Below are 17,655 nucleotides of genomic sequence, written 5' to 3' on the forward strand. Positions count from 1 at the left end.
TTTGAATAAAACTTGAAACTTTATTGATCAAGATTAAAGACTTGGTATTTTGTACATCATCTCTGCAGTTTTTGTTTTTGTTTGCTGAGAGCAGAACACATCTGCAGTCATGCGTGCAGAAGGAAAGAACTGAAGGTGGAGCTAGAGAGCCCAGTGAAGTATAACAGAAGCAGAGTGAAAAATGTGGAGTGGATTCCTTTTGCAGCAGCACACGGCTATAGGGAAATAACCCAAAGTCCCTCCTCGAGGGCCGTAGTCCAGTCGGGTTTTCAGGATTTCCCTAATGAATATGCATAAGATCTATTTGTATGCTAATAGATCTCGTGCATATTCATTGGGGAAATCCTGAAAACCCGACTGGATTGCGGCCCTCGAGGAGGGACTTTGACAGCCCTGGTCTAGAATGTCTCACCTATTACACCGGAAAATGTTTTACTGAACCATGAGTACCATTACTTGCTGGCTAGGAAAGATGCAGTACCTTAGTTGCTGACAATGCATGTTCCTGCTTAACAAAATTCACGTCTGAATCATATTTCTTTTGCAAGTGATAAAGCTTCTTCTCATAGTCTTGTATGGAATGATCCTTCTCCTTCTGGACTGAGTTGCATCTGCAGGCCAGTCATAAAGTAAACACATCTTAGTTGCTCAATACCTTGTTACATGCAAAGAAAACTCATTCATTACACATGATTGAACATAAATCTGAATTATCTTCAATAGACATCATTACCTGTGCAATTTAGTAAGGAGTTTATTTAACGTAGAAAGCAAAGAGGTAGCACAGCATTTAGCATCTGATACTTTTTGCGTTAACAGCTAACATGGACTGTGGTGGGGAATAGGTCGAGAATAGATAACAGACAGAGGGGACTACCGTATTTTTAGGCATATAACGCGCGCGCTATACAAGATTTTACAAACACGGAATAACCATGTGCGTTATATCCATGAGCGCGTTATACATTTTTTTTTTTACATTGCCACTCTGTCGCTAGAGAAGGGAAGAGGCAGCCACGTCAGCCAACCAGGCAGGCAGCCTTGCGTGCCGCTCTGCTGCTACGGAGCTGGAGACAGCGAGTCCTGCTTCCCACACGAACATCATCTTTCCCGCGGGCCGGACACAAGCAGCAGCCTTTGGAACCGGAAGCTGCTGAGAGTCCCGGCATGGCGGCCCTGACAAGAGAGTTAGCAGCTATGGCAAGGCAACAGTGGCAGCAGCGGCTAGTTCCAGCCTCCTGCTCTCCTCCCTCCCTTCCTTCCCCTATGGCAGCGCTGGGCAGCACATTCGGGCTTCAGCCGCCTCCACCGCCGCTCCTCTGACTCCCTTCGCCTCAGCCCCCGCAGCAGGCAGGACATGGAGGAGGGGAGAGGAGCGCGGTATACGCGTGGGCGCGCTATAAGAAAATTTTCTTACAGAAATGCCTTGTTCCCGTGTGCTATACCCGTGTGCGCGTTATATGCGTGAAAATACGGTACACCTTACAATTAGCAAGTTATAAGTTACTGCATTTTAAATGTTAATGTGGTGCAATTAATACTAGCCGTATCTATCTGTATTGCATTATCTAGTATTTAATGTGCAATAATGAACTCTTCTCAAGAGAACATCATGGGCTAGATTCACAAAGCAAACCGATTGTGTACCGATCGTTGCGACCCCTTAGCGACCCCGGCCCGATTCACTTACCTCTCTTCTGACCATCCTCCTATCCGCGCATGCAAATGAGGGCAACGGCATGCAAAGTAGGCAGGGACGTGATTCACAAAACAAAACCCTGCAACACTGACTGGGCTGGCCTGCCTTCTGCCGCCCTGCTCTCTGCCCTGTCAGCCCCTATCCTGCAGCCCAGAACACGCTGCCTGCATTTGACTTAGTAAACCATCAACCTCTTTTGTCTCATCTTCAATCAAAAGGTCTTTGTGTTACTGCATTGGACTAGTTTATACCATTCCTCTCCAACTGATCACTCATAGTTTAATCTAGGTATGTCAAAAACATAGAGGTTGAGAGATGGTGTCCCTCAAGGGTCAGCCTTATTGAGTTCTTCACTGTGTGTGATTCAAAATTTTGGGTGCTTATGCCATGATCATATTTTATTGGCAACAAAGGTTTCAATACCTACATTAAATCTTAGACCTTCAAATAAACTGTGTCCAATTGGTTTAGTGAACCCAGACTATACCTAAGTGAAGCTGGGTTCTATGGCGGTACTTGAGAGAGTCCAAAGGAGAGCAACGAAAATGGTAAAAGGGCTGGAACACTGCTCATACGCCGAGAGGCTGGATAGGCTGGGGCTCTTCTCTCTGGAGAAAAGGAGACTCAGGGGAGATATGATAGAGACCTTCAAGATCATGAGGGGCATAGAGAGGGTGGATAGGGACAGATTCTTCAGACTGAAGGGGACAGCAAATACGAGGGGGCATTCTGAGAAACTGAAGGGAGACAGGTTCAAAACAAATGCAAGGAAGTTTTTTTTCACCCAAAGGGTCGTGGACACTTGGAATGCGCTACCGGAGGAAGTGATCAGGCAGAGTACGGTACAGGGATTCAAGCAGGGATTAGATGGATTCCTGAGGGATAGAGGGATCGTGGGATACTGAGAGAGGAGCTGGGATGTAACACGGGTGTAGGAAGTTAACCAGGAAATGAGTAAACCAAACTGGTCGTGCATGTGTAGACCGGAGGGCTAGGACTTCGATAGGAAGGCAGGACTTAAATGGGAAACCAAGGTGGCAGGGGAGCCCCTTCTGATGATTCAGACAGGTCTTGACCTGTTTTTGGGCCACCGCGGGAGCGGACTGCTGGGCAGGATGGACCTGTGGTCTGACCCGACAGAGGCACTGCTTATGTTCTTATGTTCTATGTTATGAGTCGCTGCCCAGGAAATGGATCTGGGTGTCATTGTTGAGGATATGTTGAAATCCTCAGCTCAATGTGCGGCGGCGGCTAAGAAAGCAAATAGAATGTTAGGAATTATCAGGAAAGGAATGGAAAACAAAGATAAAAATGTTATAATGCCCTTGTATCGCTCTATAGTACGACTTCACCTCGAATATTGTGTGCAATTCTGATCACCGTATCTCTAAAAAGTTATAGCAGAAATAGAAAAGGTACAGAGAAGGGCGATGAAAATGATAAAAGGGATGGGACAACTTCCCTGTGAGGACTGGCTAAAGCGGCTAGGACTCTTCAGCTTGGAGAAGAGATGGCTCGGGGTGATATGATAGAGGTCTACAAAATAACGAGTGGAGTGGAAAGGGTAGATGTGAATCGCTTGTTCACACTTTACAATAATACTAGGACCAGGGGACATGCGATGAAGCTACTAAGTAGTAGATTTAAAACAAACCAGAGAAAATATTTCTTCACACGTGTAATTAAACTCTGGAATTCATTGCCAGATAATGTGGTGAAATCAGTTAGCTTAGCAGGGTTTTAAAAAGGTTTGAATGATTTCCTAAAAGAAAAGTCCATGGGCCATTATTGAGATGGCTTGGGGATATCCACTGCTTATTCCTAGGATAAACAGCATAAAATCTGTTTTAATACTTGGGTTGGGCACTGCTGGAAACAGGATACTGGGCTAGATGGACCTTCAGTCTGTCCCAGTACAGAAATTCTTATGTGAGCCAAGTATTGTGACATCACCGATGAGGCTGGTTCTTAGGCACTGGTGGAATGAGGCTTTATGACATCACAATCAGCTCTGGAATGTTACTGCCAGGTACTTGGGACCTGGGTTGGCCACTGTTGGAAACAGGATGCTGAGCTTCATGAGCCTTCAGTCTGTCCCAGTACAAAAATTCTTATGTTCTTATGTGAGCCAAGTATTGTGACATCACTGATGAGGCTGGCTCTTAGGCATTGGTGGAATGAGGCTTTATGACATCACAATCAGCTCTGGAATGTTACTGCTAGCTGAGTTTCTGCCAGGTACTTGTGACCTGGATTGGCCACTGCTGGAAACAGGATACTGGGCTAGATGGACTTTCAGTCTGTCCCAGTACAGAAATTCTTATGTGAGCCAAGTATTGTGACATCACTGATAAGGCTTTATGACATCACAGTCAGCTCTGGAAGCTCTGGAATGTTATTGCCAGGTACTTGGGACTTGGGTTGGCCACTGTTGGAAACAGGATGCTGGGCTTGATGGACCTTCAGTCTGTCCCAGTATGGCAATTCTTATGTTCTTATGTGAGCCAATTATAGGAAAGTCAAGCCATTGTGACGTCACTGATGAGGTTGGCTCTTAGGCATTGGTGGAATGAGGCATTATGACATCACAATCTCAGCTCTGGAATGTTGCTACCATTTGAGTTTCTGAAAGGTACTTGGGACCTGGGTTGGCCACTATTGGAAACTTGATGAGCCTTCGGTCTGTCCCAGTAAGGCAGCTCTTATGTTCTTATTTGTCTTGAATATGCCTGATGGATTACTGGGCGTTTGGCTGACTCACACTTCTTTGATTCCAGTACTCTAGGGTACTTCAGTGAGAGTGATAGATGTTTTTAGATACCTAGGTATTGTGGTTGATTTTCAACTTTTCTACACAGAACAGATTTCTATTGTAGTGAAAAGTTGAGGGTTTTTTTTGTCTTATGAGCGCTTTGATCAGTTAGACTCTTTTTCATGATGAAGCACTACATACCTTGATCAGTTTGATGCTATCTCATGCTTGAATTATATTATTGGTGGAAGGGGAGGGTGGGAGAGGGACTTAAATTTATGTATTTACAATGATAATAGAAAAGATTTTCAAGTGATTTGTATGAACCAATTGTTTTATTATTGTTCACTTGTGAGATATAAAAATGAATAAAGATTTGGAAAAAAAAATAGATTATGGTGATGTGACATATGATGGTATTACCAGGTCCAATATGAAAATATTACAAACTTTACAGCCACTTATTTTGCTAGGGAAGGCATATAGGAAGGACCATATGACACCTTTATTTATTTATTACCATCAGCTTCCTATAGATATGAGTTTAACTATTTTTTTATTCATTTGTTTAGCCCGTCCTCCCAAAAGAGTCCAGAACGGGTTACAGGAGTACATACACAGTACACTTCCCCCTCCGCATTCACGGTGATAGGGGAACAGCATGGTAGCGAATAACTTTTCGTATGTTATTTGCGGTTTTTCAGTAAAAAACCCTAAAAAAGACACAAAACCGCAAATAACGTGACCTGCAAGTGTAGTGATTTTCTCCGTACAATGCTAGGAGCATCAATTTTCTCTGTGAAACGCTGGGAGCAGCGATTTCCTGTGATGTAAATTTGGGGGCAGAGCCTGGGGAAAAAAACCGTGATTAACCGAAACCACGGTTAACGAAACCGCGAATACGGAGAGGGAAATGTATAGTCAAGGCATATTTGGACAAGATTCAATCCAATCTGAACTAACTCATGGCTTTTAAATGAATTTTGGGGTCCTCAGTCAGCAGTCCTGTGAAATCTTAATATTATATTATTGGGTTTTTTTAGGAGTGAATGTTATCCTGTGTGCCTGTTGTTTGTATGGGTTAGGTCTATTCTATTTAACAATGGAGTTCTTTTATTTGTTTCGATTTGATTGTATTTTGTAAAGCACTTATTAAACACTAAAGCCTATAATATCATTGACATATCACAAAAACTGCAAATGGCTTTAGAGATTATGCGGTCAAGATGATGGTTGGATTAAGTAAGGGGACATTTTCTTGAAAAGCCTGATGGTGAAATATGTCGGATGAAGTCCCTGCCGACATAAATCAAGCTAAGTTCTAATATTATTCTTTTCATATATAACTAATTTTTATTAAAGAAGAGTCAGTATATTTAAGTAAAGGAGAAAATTCAAGCACTTTTGAAATTAAAATAAGACAGATGAAGACGGAGGAGTATGGACATTTCTACTGAATGCTGAATTTAGCAGTCCTGGGTTACACTGCTGAGGTCTTAAATGTGAACATACACTAGTCTGATAAATTTTGAATATTGGATGATTTGAAGGGTTCGTTTATATTTGAGTTCAATTATTACTTTCTTGGTATAAAATTGAGACAACTGATAGTTTTCAAATGAGATTCCAGCATGGTTATACTTCACTAATCTTTAAGCCCGTTACTTTAATGGGTGCTAGAACAGATGTGTGTCTTTCTTTCTCTCTCTCCTTGGCCGCTGTCTGTCTTTCTTTCTTTCTCTCTTTCCTCGGCTGTCCACCACCACCCCTTCCCTGCTCCCCCTGTCCAGCAGTAGCCCTTCTCCCTTCCTTTTACCTCACCCCTGTCCAGCAGCACCCCTTCACTGCTCCCCCTGTCCAGCAGCAGCCCTTCTCCCTTCCTTTTACCTTTCCACTGTCCAGCAGCACCCCTTCCCTGCTCCCTCTGTCCAGCAGCAGCCCTTCTCCCTTCATTTCACCTCCCCGCTGTCCAGCATCACCTCTTCCCTGCTCCCCCTGTCCATCAATACCTGTCCAGCAACACCCTTTCACTGCTCCCCCTGTCCAGCAGCAGCCCTTATCCCTTCGTTTTACCTCCCCCCGTCCAGCAGCACCTCTTCCCTGCTCCCAAACCACGGCTGCTTCCGTTGTGTGTTCCTTTTAGAGTGAGTGATGGTGAGAGGGGGGAGCTGCTGGCATGCTCTCCGCCTCCTTGCGTCCGTGGTCGCCATTTCAAACTCCGCATGCGCAGTAGGAGCCAGAAAACCGCCACAGGCTCATTTTACTGGCACAGAGCTACGGATCACGGACGCAGGGATCACGAAGTTTGAAGTGCATATGCGCGCTTAGGGTTTTATTATAGTAGATTGTAAACCAAACTTGCAGAAGAAACTGTTTTCAGATCACAAAAGCTTTCATCCGCCAATGCCTCCACCTTTAGAGTTATCTACATATACTTTGGTGTGCTTAAAAATCTGTTGAAAGTCAACATTATAAAAATAAAGTACTTTTATTGGACAAGTCCTCAAAAAATAAACAGTGATTTCTTTTATGTATATTTACTAAAGTGGTTTAACTAGCAAAGGAGGAGGTGGTGTGTAATTAGGACCGTACTGCACCTTGTCCTAGATTCCTGCAGTTCAGCACAGGTTGTCTGATAATACTTTTCCACTTCTGCTTTTTCTTGAGAAAGTTTTTGGCGTAGTAAATTACTGTTCTCTGCCTCCAGAGTCAACTGCTGGACACGAGTTTCCAAATCTCGGACCATCTGGCTCTGTGAAAACAGGTCATTGTTAAGAAATACAGCTAATAAACAAATGCTCACTTCTATTGTTCTTACACTGCCTAAAGCTACTGGAAATCTCTGGTGGGCTAGAGGAAAACGATAAAAGCAAAGTTGCATTAGTCATGATGGCAAATTCTCTAACAGAACAAAGCTTGCAAAAATATACTGCGACATTCGGTTTCTATTAACAATAAACATTTACCAGCAACAAACCCCGTTTGAAGACAATCCTATTCTCACTAATACAACAAAGAAAATCTAGTTTTGTTTTGGTTTTTGTTTGATGCCAAACAATAATTTCTTTTACCCAAAAATACTTTTAACTATTACTGAGTCAGAAATTTTAGCAAAAAAACCCCCAAAACCAAACAAACAACTTTCCTAAAGTACCAGGCTGTATTACTCTATATAATAATATGCAGTGTGTGTTGTAATAGGAAATATATTCATGCTTGTGATGCATGAAAAAATGCAACCTGTAAGTGGCCAGAAATAGAAACAGCAACAGAGAAAGTCTTGTGGGTGGGAAAGAAAGAGAAAGGGAGACAGGGAGAGAAAGAGAGAGCGTGGTAGGGTTCAGGTGGAAGAGAGTCTCCATTGGCTCCCGGAGAGAAATAGAGAGCGAGAGGGTTCAGGTGGAAAAGAGTCTCCATTGGCTCCCGGTTTATTTTAGAGTTCAATTCAAATATGCTTGCGTTGTTTTTAAAATCCTATATGGTATCTTTACTCTTCTCCTTCCTTTATCTTGGAATGTTTACAGATTCTCCTTTGCAAGAGGTAATCAACAATTCAAATTATCTCTTCCTTCCAAGAAAGGGATAAATGGAGTCAAGATTTTCACTCAATCTATGATTTTTAAGCTTTCTCAAGTCCGGAATGATCTTCCCCTCCTTTTAAGGAGTTCCGGTTCACTTCAACTTTTTCGTAAATCTTTAAAAAACCAGGTTTATTTTCCAAACATTTTGAAAATTAATCTTCCAAAACCACTTTTGAGCAGGCGGTAGATTTTCGGCTAGCGCGCACTAATCCGGTGCGTGCGCTAAAACGCTTAGCGCACCTTCGTAAAAGGAGCTCTTAGTCTTATCCTTCATGGTTTTTATTTGTTAAGTTAACTATTGTAAACCGAGTCGAGCTTTCTTGGACTGACGTCTCGGTATATAAAGCCAAGCCTTAGATTAAATTAGAGAGACAGCAGTGGGGATGAGGCGATTGGCTGCTGTGGCTTCTCGCAGTCCTGCGAGAACTTGTGGCAGCCAATCAGCTAATGGCTCTGCGAGGGCAGGAATAACTGCCGGGGGAGGGGGGGGTGTGCCCGTGGGTGAGGGGGGGCACGGATGTTCCAACCATGTAAGCACAGGCTTTACCGAATACTGTCAGTTAAGTCACATCGACACCTGCTGCCATAGGGCAAGAATAAGCAGTCGCACTTCATTTTAGGTACTTAAATCTCCACCTCAAGACACAGAAGAACCTCGAACCCTTTCGCCTTCCCCCCCACTCAAAGGCACACAACGCAAGAAAATGTTTGACAACCTTCTGGCAACACAAGCAGCAAAAATCAACCATTCCATCTCCAATCTTATGACAATATCAGACAACTTCAAAACATTCAGAAAAGAAATCAAAACCCTGCTTTTCAAAAAATTCATCCAAATATCTTAACCCCTCCTCTTTTACCTCCAGAAGATTCACCTACCTTCAGATAACCTTCCCCCAAATTACCCACCTTAACACCTTCCAATTAAACAAATACCATAAATAGATTGTAACCTACCCTCTCTAACTGCATTCCATATGTATTTTTCATACAGTTCTTCACTGTCAGTTTAATTTCCATCCTATAAGTTCACATAGAATTTTTCTTTTTTCAACCATCTTTATTTTCTCTTCTTTATTAATTTCCAGGTACTTTAGTTAGATTGTGAGCCTTCGGGACAGTAAGGGAATTTTTTAAGTACCTTCTTACTTCTCATTTATAATCTTAATGTATATTTTCTTCAAACCGCTTAGAACCTAACGGATGTAGCGGTATATAAGAAATAAATTACATTACATTACATTAGGCCGCCAATATCAGCAGCCACCAATCGCACGTCAAACACGCAACGGCACCCTATAGAGAATGGCATCTCTGCAAAAGACAGGCACCGGAAATATAGGCCAAGGTTTTCCAGGCCTACATTACCCACGCCTATTTTTGTCTTGAGTCAAGCCTAATTAGGCACTTTATAATAATAATAATAATAATAATAACTTTATTTTTATATACCGCCAACTATCTTGCGACTTCTAGGCGGTTTACAATAAAGAGAAGTGGTTTACAATATAGAGAAACTGTAGTTACAATATAGATAAACTGTAGTTACAATAAAGAGAGACTGTACATACAGCGGATTAAAGGGTATAACATTGTACATCTGGTAGTTCCAACATTAATAAATATTAACAGCAGTTTGTGTGCCGTGCTGCTTACACATGATTAGAAATGTTCCTTAAATTGAATATAGTGTTCATGGTTGGTGATTGGGTTGGGGTTTATAATTTAATGATTTGGGTGTGTTGTGGTATTATAAAGGGGGCTGATGTTCTGGTTCGTTATCTAAAGCCACCTAAAGCCATTTCCGGCGTTAGCCATGCCCACAGTGGCATTAAGCAGCTTAAAGTGCCTCCGTAGATGTGATTCCGGCACATATTATCACTTTGCATTTTTTTGACATTTTAAATGGTGTTAATATTCTTTACCAAAACAGCACAATAATGTAACCCTTTTGGATAATAGCCAATATTATCCTAAATATAACAACACTAAAGAATTGGCTAACACGTCTGATGAAGTGAGACAAGCTTTTAAATAATGGATATCAGTATGAGCCCTTGATGAATCATAGTGAACCTCTGGCTCAGGCGATATCTCAAAAGGAGTCTAAATGAGAATTGCCTCATACATCATATAGTCCATAAAGAAATTAATAAGTGTGTAAATCAAATCACACTCCCAATGAAGAATCAGACTTATATACCAAGGAAAAGGCAGGGTCTCCAGGGCGTCTTTAAATCCTGAAGGCGCCATGTTCTATTTTTTTGGTTCCAGCGTTTTTGACTGCAGTACGCTGTGGAACTTTGAGATTTTTACCGACAGACCTAGTAGTTGATGCCGGTTCTTTTCATCCTCTTTATTTTTTCTCAAATAATCTCTGCTCCTGACGAAGTAGCGAAACGGAGCTCTGTCGAGTGCCTTTACCACCCCTTTTCCATGGTATATAAGTCTGATTCTTCATTGGGAGTGTGATTTGATTTACACACTTATTAATTTCTTTATGGACTATATGATGTATGAGGCAATTCTCATTTAGACTCCTTTTGAGATATCGCCTGAGCCAGAGGTTCACGATGATTCATCAAGGGCTCATACTGATGCCCATTATTTTTTTTTTTTTTTTTAATATTTTATTTATAAATTTTTCATTCTTACAATAATTTAATTTTACATAAACTTCAATTAATACATGAAAAATTGTGATTACAAATATTTCATCTTATCACATAAAATATAACCCTCCCCTTTTTTCATTTCTTAAATCCATATAATATACATTCCCCTCCCCTCCCCATTCTAATATAACCATTACTAATGTGCTATGAAATCTGATCATTGGAATAACGAGTCAATGGTTCCCAAATTTTCTTAAAATTGTGAATATTTCCCTGTTGTAATGCTATTGTTTTTTCCATTTTGTAGATATGACAGACTGAATTCCACCAAAATGTATAGTTTAATTTGGTATAATCCTTCCAATTTTGAGTTATTTGTTGCATGGCGACCCCTGTCAATATTAATAATAGTTTGTTATTTTTTGCTGAAATCGGACTCTGAGTTCTCATTGCTGTACCAAATAATATAGTATCATATGTCCATTATTTAAAAGCTTGTCTCACTTCATCAGACGTCTTAGCCAATTCTTTAGTGTTGTTAATATTCTTTAACAGGTACACAAATTCGCTGTTGTAGAGAACTAGCTTAGCATCTAGATTTTGGGAACCCTTGGGGTTTTCCTTTCATCCGGTAGCGCTACCTGCTGTTGCTGCGGCCGCTCTGCTCTTCTGAAGAACCTCCAGTAGGCCTGAAACTGTTCTGCACGGACATCATTTCCTGTTAGCAACCACAGAACTGGCACCAGGCCCATGGACTTATATGGGCGACGAGATGGCAGATGAAGTTCAACGTTGAGAAATGTAAAGTATTACATGTGGGAAACAGAAACCCGAGGTACAACTATACGATGGGAGGGATGTTATTGAATGAGAGTACCCAAGAAAGGGACTTGGGGGTAATGGTGGATATGACAATGAAGCCGAGAGCACAGTGCGCAGCGGCCGCTAAGAAAGCAAATAGAATGCTAGGCATAATCAAGAAGGGTATTACAACCAGAACGAAAGAAGTTATCCTGCCATTGTATCGGACGATGGTGCATCCGCATCTGGAGTACTGCGTCCAATATTGGTCACCGTACCTTAAGAAGGACATGGCGTTACTCGAGAGGGTTCAGAGGAGAGCGACGCGTCTTTCATACGCTGAGAGACTGGAGAAACTGGGTCTCTTTTCCCTGGAGAAGAGGAGACTTAGAGGGGATATGATAGAGACTTACAAGATCATGAAGAGCATAGAGAGAGTAGAGAGGGACAGATTCTTCAAACTTTCAAAAAAATAAGAGAACAAGAGGGCATTCGGAAAAGTTGAAAGGGGACAGATTCAAAACGAATGCTAGGAAGTTCTTCTTTACCCAGCGTGTGGTGGACACCTGGAATGCACTTCCAGAGGGCGTAATAGGGCAGAGTACGGTACTGGGGTTTAAGAAAGGATTGGACAATTTCCTGCTGGAAAAGGGGATAGGGGGGTATAGATAGAGGATTACTGCACAGGTCCTGGACCTGTTGGGCTGCCGCATGAGCGGACTGCTGGGCACGATGGACCTCAGGTCTGACCCAGCAGAGGCATTGCTTATGTTCTTATGGGAGAGACTAAAGCAAAGCAGCGGGGAGATCCAGGCTTACACTCTCCATCAGGGCTGGCTAGACCAGGGTGCTACATGGAGGAGGTACCCCTCTACCCCTGGGCCAGGGAGGGGCTCCTTTCTTCACTGGAACATACCATCTGGGCAAGGAAGGTGAGTATTAGGAGAATGATAGGGAGAAAAAATATATAGCACAAATTTGTATCTAGGCCCATTCAGGCTTCTAACTTAAACCTACCGTATTTTCACGCATATAACGCGCGCGTTATACACGATTTTACAAACCGTGCATAACCTTGCGCGTTATACGCGTGAGCGCGTTTTACAACTTTTTTTTTCCAATCCGATCGGCATCCCCCCTGCGCACCGGCATCCCCCCCCCCCCCCCCGCTCGCATCAACCCCCCTCCCCCGCGATCCTACATCCCCCCAGCACCAAACATCTCTTACCCGATTGGGCACCGGCACCAGCACCAATGCACAGGACGTGCCAGTGCCCGAAGATCCTCCCTCGTTGGTTTGGGCTGGGCTGGGCGGTGCGATGCAGGAGAGATAATCCTTCTTCCTGCGCCGGGCTGGACTAGGCTTTGAGCATTTGCGCATGCTCAAAGCCTTCTGGTCTCGCTCTCTCCGAGATTCTCGATCTCGGAGAGAGCGAGACCAGAAGGCTTTGAACATGCGCAAATGCTCAAAGCCTAGTCCAGCCCGGCGCAGGAAGAAGGATTATCTCTCCTGCATCGCACCGCCCAGCCCAGCCCAGCCCAAACCAACGAGGGAGGATCTTTGGGCACTGGCACGTCCTGTGCATTGGTGCTGGTGCCGGTGCCCAATCGGGTAAGAGATGTTTGGTGCTGGGGGGATGTAGGATCGCGGGGGAGGGGGGGTGACGCGAGCGAGGGGGGAGGATGCCGGTTCGCAGGGGGGATGCCGGATCGGATTGAAAAAAAAAAGTTGTAAAACGCGGGTAAGCGAGCGGGGGGGGGAGGATGCCGGTTCAGAGTAAGCGGGAGGAGGTTTTAGCATGCGCGGTATACGCGTGTGCGCGCTATATTAAATTTTTTAAACATAAATTTGTGTTCCCCGCGCGCTATACCCGTGTGCGCGTTTTACACGGGTGCGCGTTATATGCGTGAAAATACGGTAATTCTAAAAATATGAGCATGGGTCTGTATGTCTATTAGTAGCAAAATACATTTCATACTGGGCAGGAAAACATAAATAAATAAAACCAGCTGTTCTCTTTATACAGCAACATGAAAGGGGATTATTTTAGCAAACATATTCCAGAGTCAGTAAACAATTGGCATATTAATGACTTATGAATACAATCGATAAATCAAATGAGTTTCCAAACTGTGGTGGTCACCGCACTACACTATTTTCTGTTTCAAGTATAAAAATAAAATCACTGCCAGTAATCCACACAAAAGGCAAAGCTTTCAGCTCATTCTCGTTCACAGGAAGTGACAGCTTGAAATGGCATTAAAAAAAGGAAAAGCCATTTGAAAGGTTCATAAAGAGAAGCAAATTTTCAGTGACGGTCTAGTCTTTCATCTTAAGCCAGGTTTAATTAAATCAGTAGCTGCTTAGCAGGTCTAATTGGCCTGGATGAGTCTTCAGTTTACCTCTGCTGACAGCGACAGGGCACATTCGTAAGGTGGTCCTGATCTTGAGCCTAATTATAAAGACCGGTAGGTGGCAGGAACAGATATTTACAGCAGACCCGGTGAAAATGTGTACACCAGTATTTGTCAAATACATGCATAAATTATAATATTGTAGAATCTATGGCGGGTTTAACAAAGTCGTGCTTCCGAGCAGCACATGCTAAATGCTGAGTTGCCCATAAGAATAGTATGAGTCGTTTGGTATTTAGTGGGCTTTGTAAAAGGATACATATGTACATACTTGCATGCTCTGCCCTATCTCCACCCACATGCGTACTTTGGCACTGGTCAGTATTTTACTCACATTTACCATATATCCTCTATAATAAAACCCTAAGCGTGCATGCGCACTTATAACGCAGTGATCCCTGACTCCGTGGCCATGTTCGATTTGCGTTGCATGCGGCGTGTGTTGGCTTGCGGCGCGTGCGGTGGTTTGAGCAAAGTCAGGAGGGTGTCCTTTGGACTGGATGAAGCGGACAGGCTGCGGGCGCTGCGAGGCGTCCGACTGCTGCTGCTGCACAGGGAAATGGAGGGGGAGAGGGAAAGGGGGCTGCTTTGGGGGGAGGGGTATGCTGGGGGGCAGGCAGCAATCTTGGTTTGCTTGGGGGGGGGGGAGACAGAAGGGGGCCACGGAGAGACGCAACAGAGAGAGATAGGCAGGCAGGGGGGCCAGGGAGAGACACAGACAGAAAGAATGACAAACAGACAGGAAGCCAGAGAGACAGACAGACAGACAGCGGCCAAGGAGCAAGAAAGAAAGAAAGACAGACAGGCAGGGGGCCAGAGAGACAGACAGACAGACAGCAGTCAAAGAGAGAGAGAGAGAGAGAGACAAAGAAAAAAAGACAGACAGACAGTGGCCAAGGGGGGAGAGAGAGAGACAGAAAGAAAGACAGACAGACACATCTATTCTAGCACCCGTCAATGTAACAGGCATAAAGACTAGTACTTGAATATATACCTATCCAGATATAAACCAAGGTAACCTTTTTCTCCCCCAAATAGGGTGGAAAATAGTTGCCTCGAAAATAAACCAAGGAGTTTATATTGAAATGCCCTGCCTGGTACTCAGCCCTCCTTCTCTCCCTCTCTCCCTCCTTTCTTCCTTCCTTCCCAGCTCTGCACCAGCTCACAATCCCCATTGCAAGCTTGCCTTAAGCCCTGGTGGTCCAGCGATGAGCTGGGGCAGGAGCAATCCCTCCTGATTCCTGTATCGGCCAACTCTGAACCACCCCACCTCCCAAACCCCTTCACACCTTACCTTTAAAACCCTGGTGGTTTAGCAATGAAGTGGGGCAGGAGTGATCTACCTGTGCTCCTGCCTCATGATCAAAAATGGCTGCCATAAATTTCCGCGGTAGTCTCATGAGTTCCCAGGATCCGGGAAGTGGGATGGAGTAGGACGCGAGATGGATCGCTCCGGTCCCGGCTCACCGCTGGACTACCAGGGCTTAAGGCAAGCCCACAACAGGTCTGAGCGGGGGGTGGAGGGGTGGCTGCAGACCAGCAGACTCAAATATAAACCGAGATTCAAATTTTTGGACCATTTTTTTAGCCCAAAAATCTTGGTTTGTATTCAAGTGTACACGGTACTCATATGGCTGCCAATCCGCGAGTAATTGACTAAACTACCCCAAAGTGAGCATGTAGTTTGAATGCTCACTTTGAGGTACATATTAACAGCTGAAGTTAATAAGATTCAAATGAGGCACTCTTTAAGATGTCCGTCAGTAAAGCATTATGAGCATTTTGACATGAGAACTATTTTATTGCACTATTAGATAATATCAAACCTCAGCAACATAATCAGTTAAATAAGAACATAAGAATTGCCGCCGCTGGGTCAGACCAATAGTCCATCCTGCCCAGCAGTCCACTCACACAGCAGCCCCTAGGTCAAGACCAGTGCTCCAAATGAGTCCAGTCTCACCAGTTTAGCATGAACTTGTCCAACTTTGTCTTGAAACCCTGGAGGGTGTTTTCCCCTATAACAGACTCTGGAAGAGCGTTCCAGTTTTCCACCACTCTCTGGGTGAAGATATATTGCAAGCTTGTTTACTGATGCATAAATGTGAGCCACTTTGTGATTTGCTTAATGTGTGTAACTGCATCCAGTATAGTTAATGTGCTTTAACCCAAGTAAGTAACTAGAATATGCTGGATCATGGTTTATAGTTCTTTTACACTTGCTACTAAATGACTTCCTTGAAATAATAAGAGAAGAAGGTATTTATTTATAGTTTGCATTGATGTGAACTGATATCTGTCCCGTCTAGATTTTTGCCATTGGGATTATTTAAAATATGCTGAGGCAACAGAGCTGCTTCAGGAAATTGGACTTCTGTCAGACTTACTGTATATACTCAAATATAAACCGGGATTTGTCCCGGTTTATATTCGAGCCAATACACCACCTTCCAAAATTATTGCAGGGCGCTACCAGGCTCTGCACCCTGCCGCTCTCCCCGACTTAGCCTCATACCTCTACTGCCGATCGTCGGTGGAGGTGCAGCGGGCATGAGCGAACTTTCCAAGTTCCTGCCCCGCTGTTAACTGGCTGCAGTGAGTGTCTTCGGCTGCTGAGAAGCACGAGCAGGTGCACAATTTGGCACTGCTGCTCATTGCTAAGCGGCTTCCTTAATGGAGAATTCGCAGGAGCCATTAAGAAAGCCACTCAGCACTGAACAGCAGTGCCAAATCGCGCACCTGCTCGTGCTTCTCAGCGGCCAAAGACACTCACATATCTCAGAAAGAAAGGAGACGACTACAAATCATACAAAATACCGCCATTAAATTAATTCATAAAGCTAAGAAATACGATCATGTCACCCCCTTACTCATCAAATCTCACTGGCTTCCAATCTCTCACCGAATCACCTTTAAAACTTTATTCCTAGTTTATAAAACTTTAATATCAAACGAACCCCTCTTTATATCAAAAATGATAGTTCCGTATAATCCTCCGCGATCCTTAAGATCATCTTTATCTAACCAACTTTCAGTCCCTTCATTAAGAATTATTGGCACTAGACGTAAAGATATGTTTTCAGTGGTGGCCCCCTCATTATGGAACTCTCTCCCAAACTTTATTAAAAATGAAAAAGATCTTGTCTCTTTTAAAAAATTGTTAAAAACTTACTTGTTTCAAGATGCATTTGACTTATGAAATGATCTTTTTTATAAACTCATATGTTTTTAAGATTCTCTTCTCCTATTTTTTTCTTATTTATACCCCTTATTTATACCTATTGTACTCTCCCCTCTATGTAAATTTTAACAAATAATGCAACTGTAACTTTCCCCTTCCTTCCTTCTCAATCATGTTTGTCTAAATTTGTTTTGTCAACTGTCCAAATTAGTAAAATTGTATGTATTACCACAATCTGCTGGTTTTTAAATTGTACATCGCTTAGAAATTTGTAATAAGCGATACATCATAAGAACATAAGAACATAAGAAGCGCCATCTCCGGATCAGACCTTCGGTCCATCAAGTCCGGTGATCCGCACACGCGGAGGCCCTGCCAGGTATACACCTGGCTTACCCTATAGCCAACCATATCTCTATATGCCTCTCTCAAGGAGATATGCATCTAGTTTGCCCTTGAAGCCTAGGACTGTCGATTCTGCAATAATCTCCCCTGGGAGAGTATTCCAGATGTCAACCACTCTCTGTGTGAAGCAGAACTTCCTGATATTAGTCCTGAACTTGCCCCCCCTTAGCTTCATTTTATGTCCTCTTGTCCGTGTCAAATTGGAC

The 17,655-nt window shown here is 43.3% G+C and overlaps 1 protein-coding gene across 9 annotated transcripts in view; it reads right to left on the reverse strand.

Moving 5' to 3' along the window:
- Positions 1–17,655, reverse strand: part of CEP112 (centrosomal protein 112) — a 729,616-nt gene that overhangs the window by 481,349 nt on the left and 230,612 nt on the right. For all 9 annotated transcript variants that reach the window (XM_033961733.1, XM_033961732.1, XM_033961731.1 and 6 more), the window contains 2 exons: positions 7,049–7,203; positions 482–611 (listed from right to left, as the gene is read on the reverse strand). In XM_033961733.1, coding sequence (XP_033817624.1) covers positions 482–611; positions 7,049–7,203 — 285 coding nt within the window. The remainder of the gene's footprint in view (positions 1–481; positions 612–7,048; positions 7,204–17,655) is intronic.

The sequence above is a fragment of the Geotrypetes seraphini genome, chromosome 10, assembly GCF_902459505.1.
Source record: "Geotrypetes seraphini chromosome 10, aGeoSer1.1, whole genome shotgun sequence".
NCBI lineage: Eukaryota > Metazoa > Chordata > Amphibia > Gymnophiona > Dermophiidae > Geotrypetes > Geotrypetes seraphini.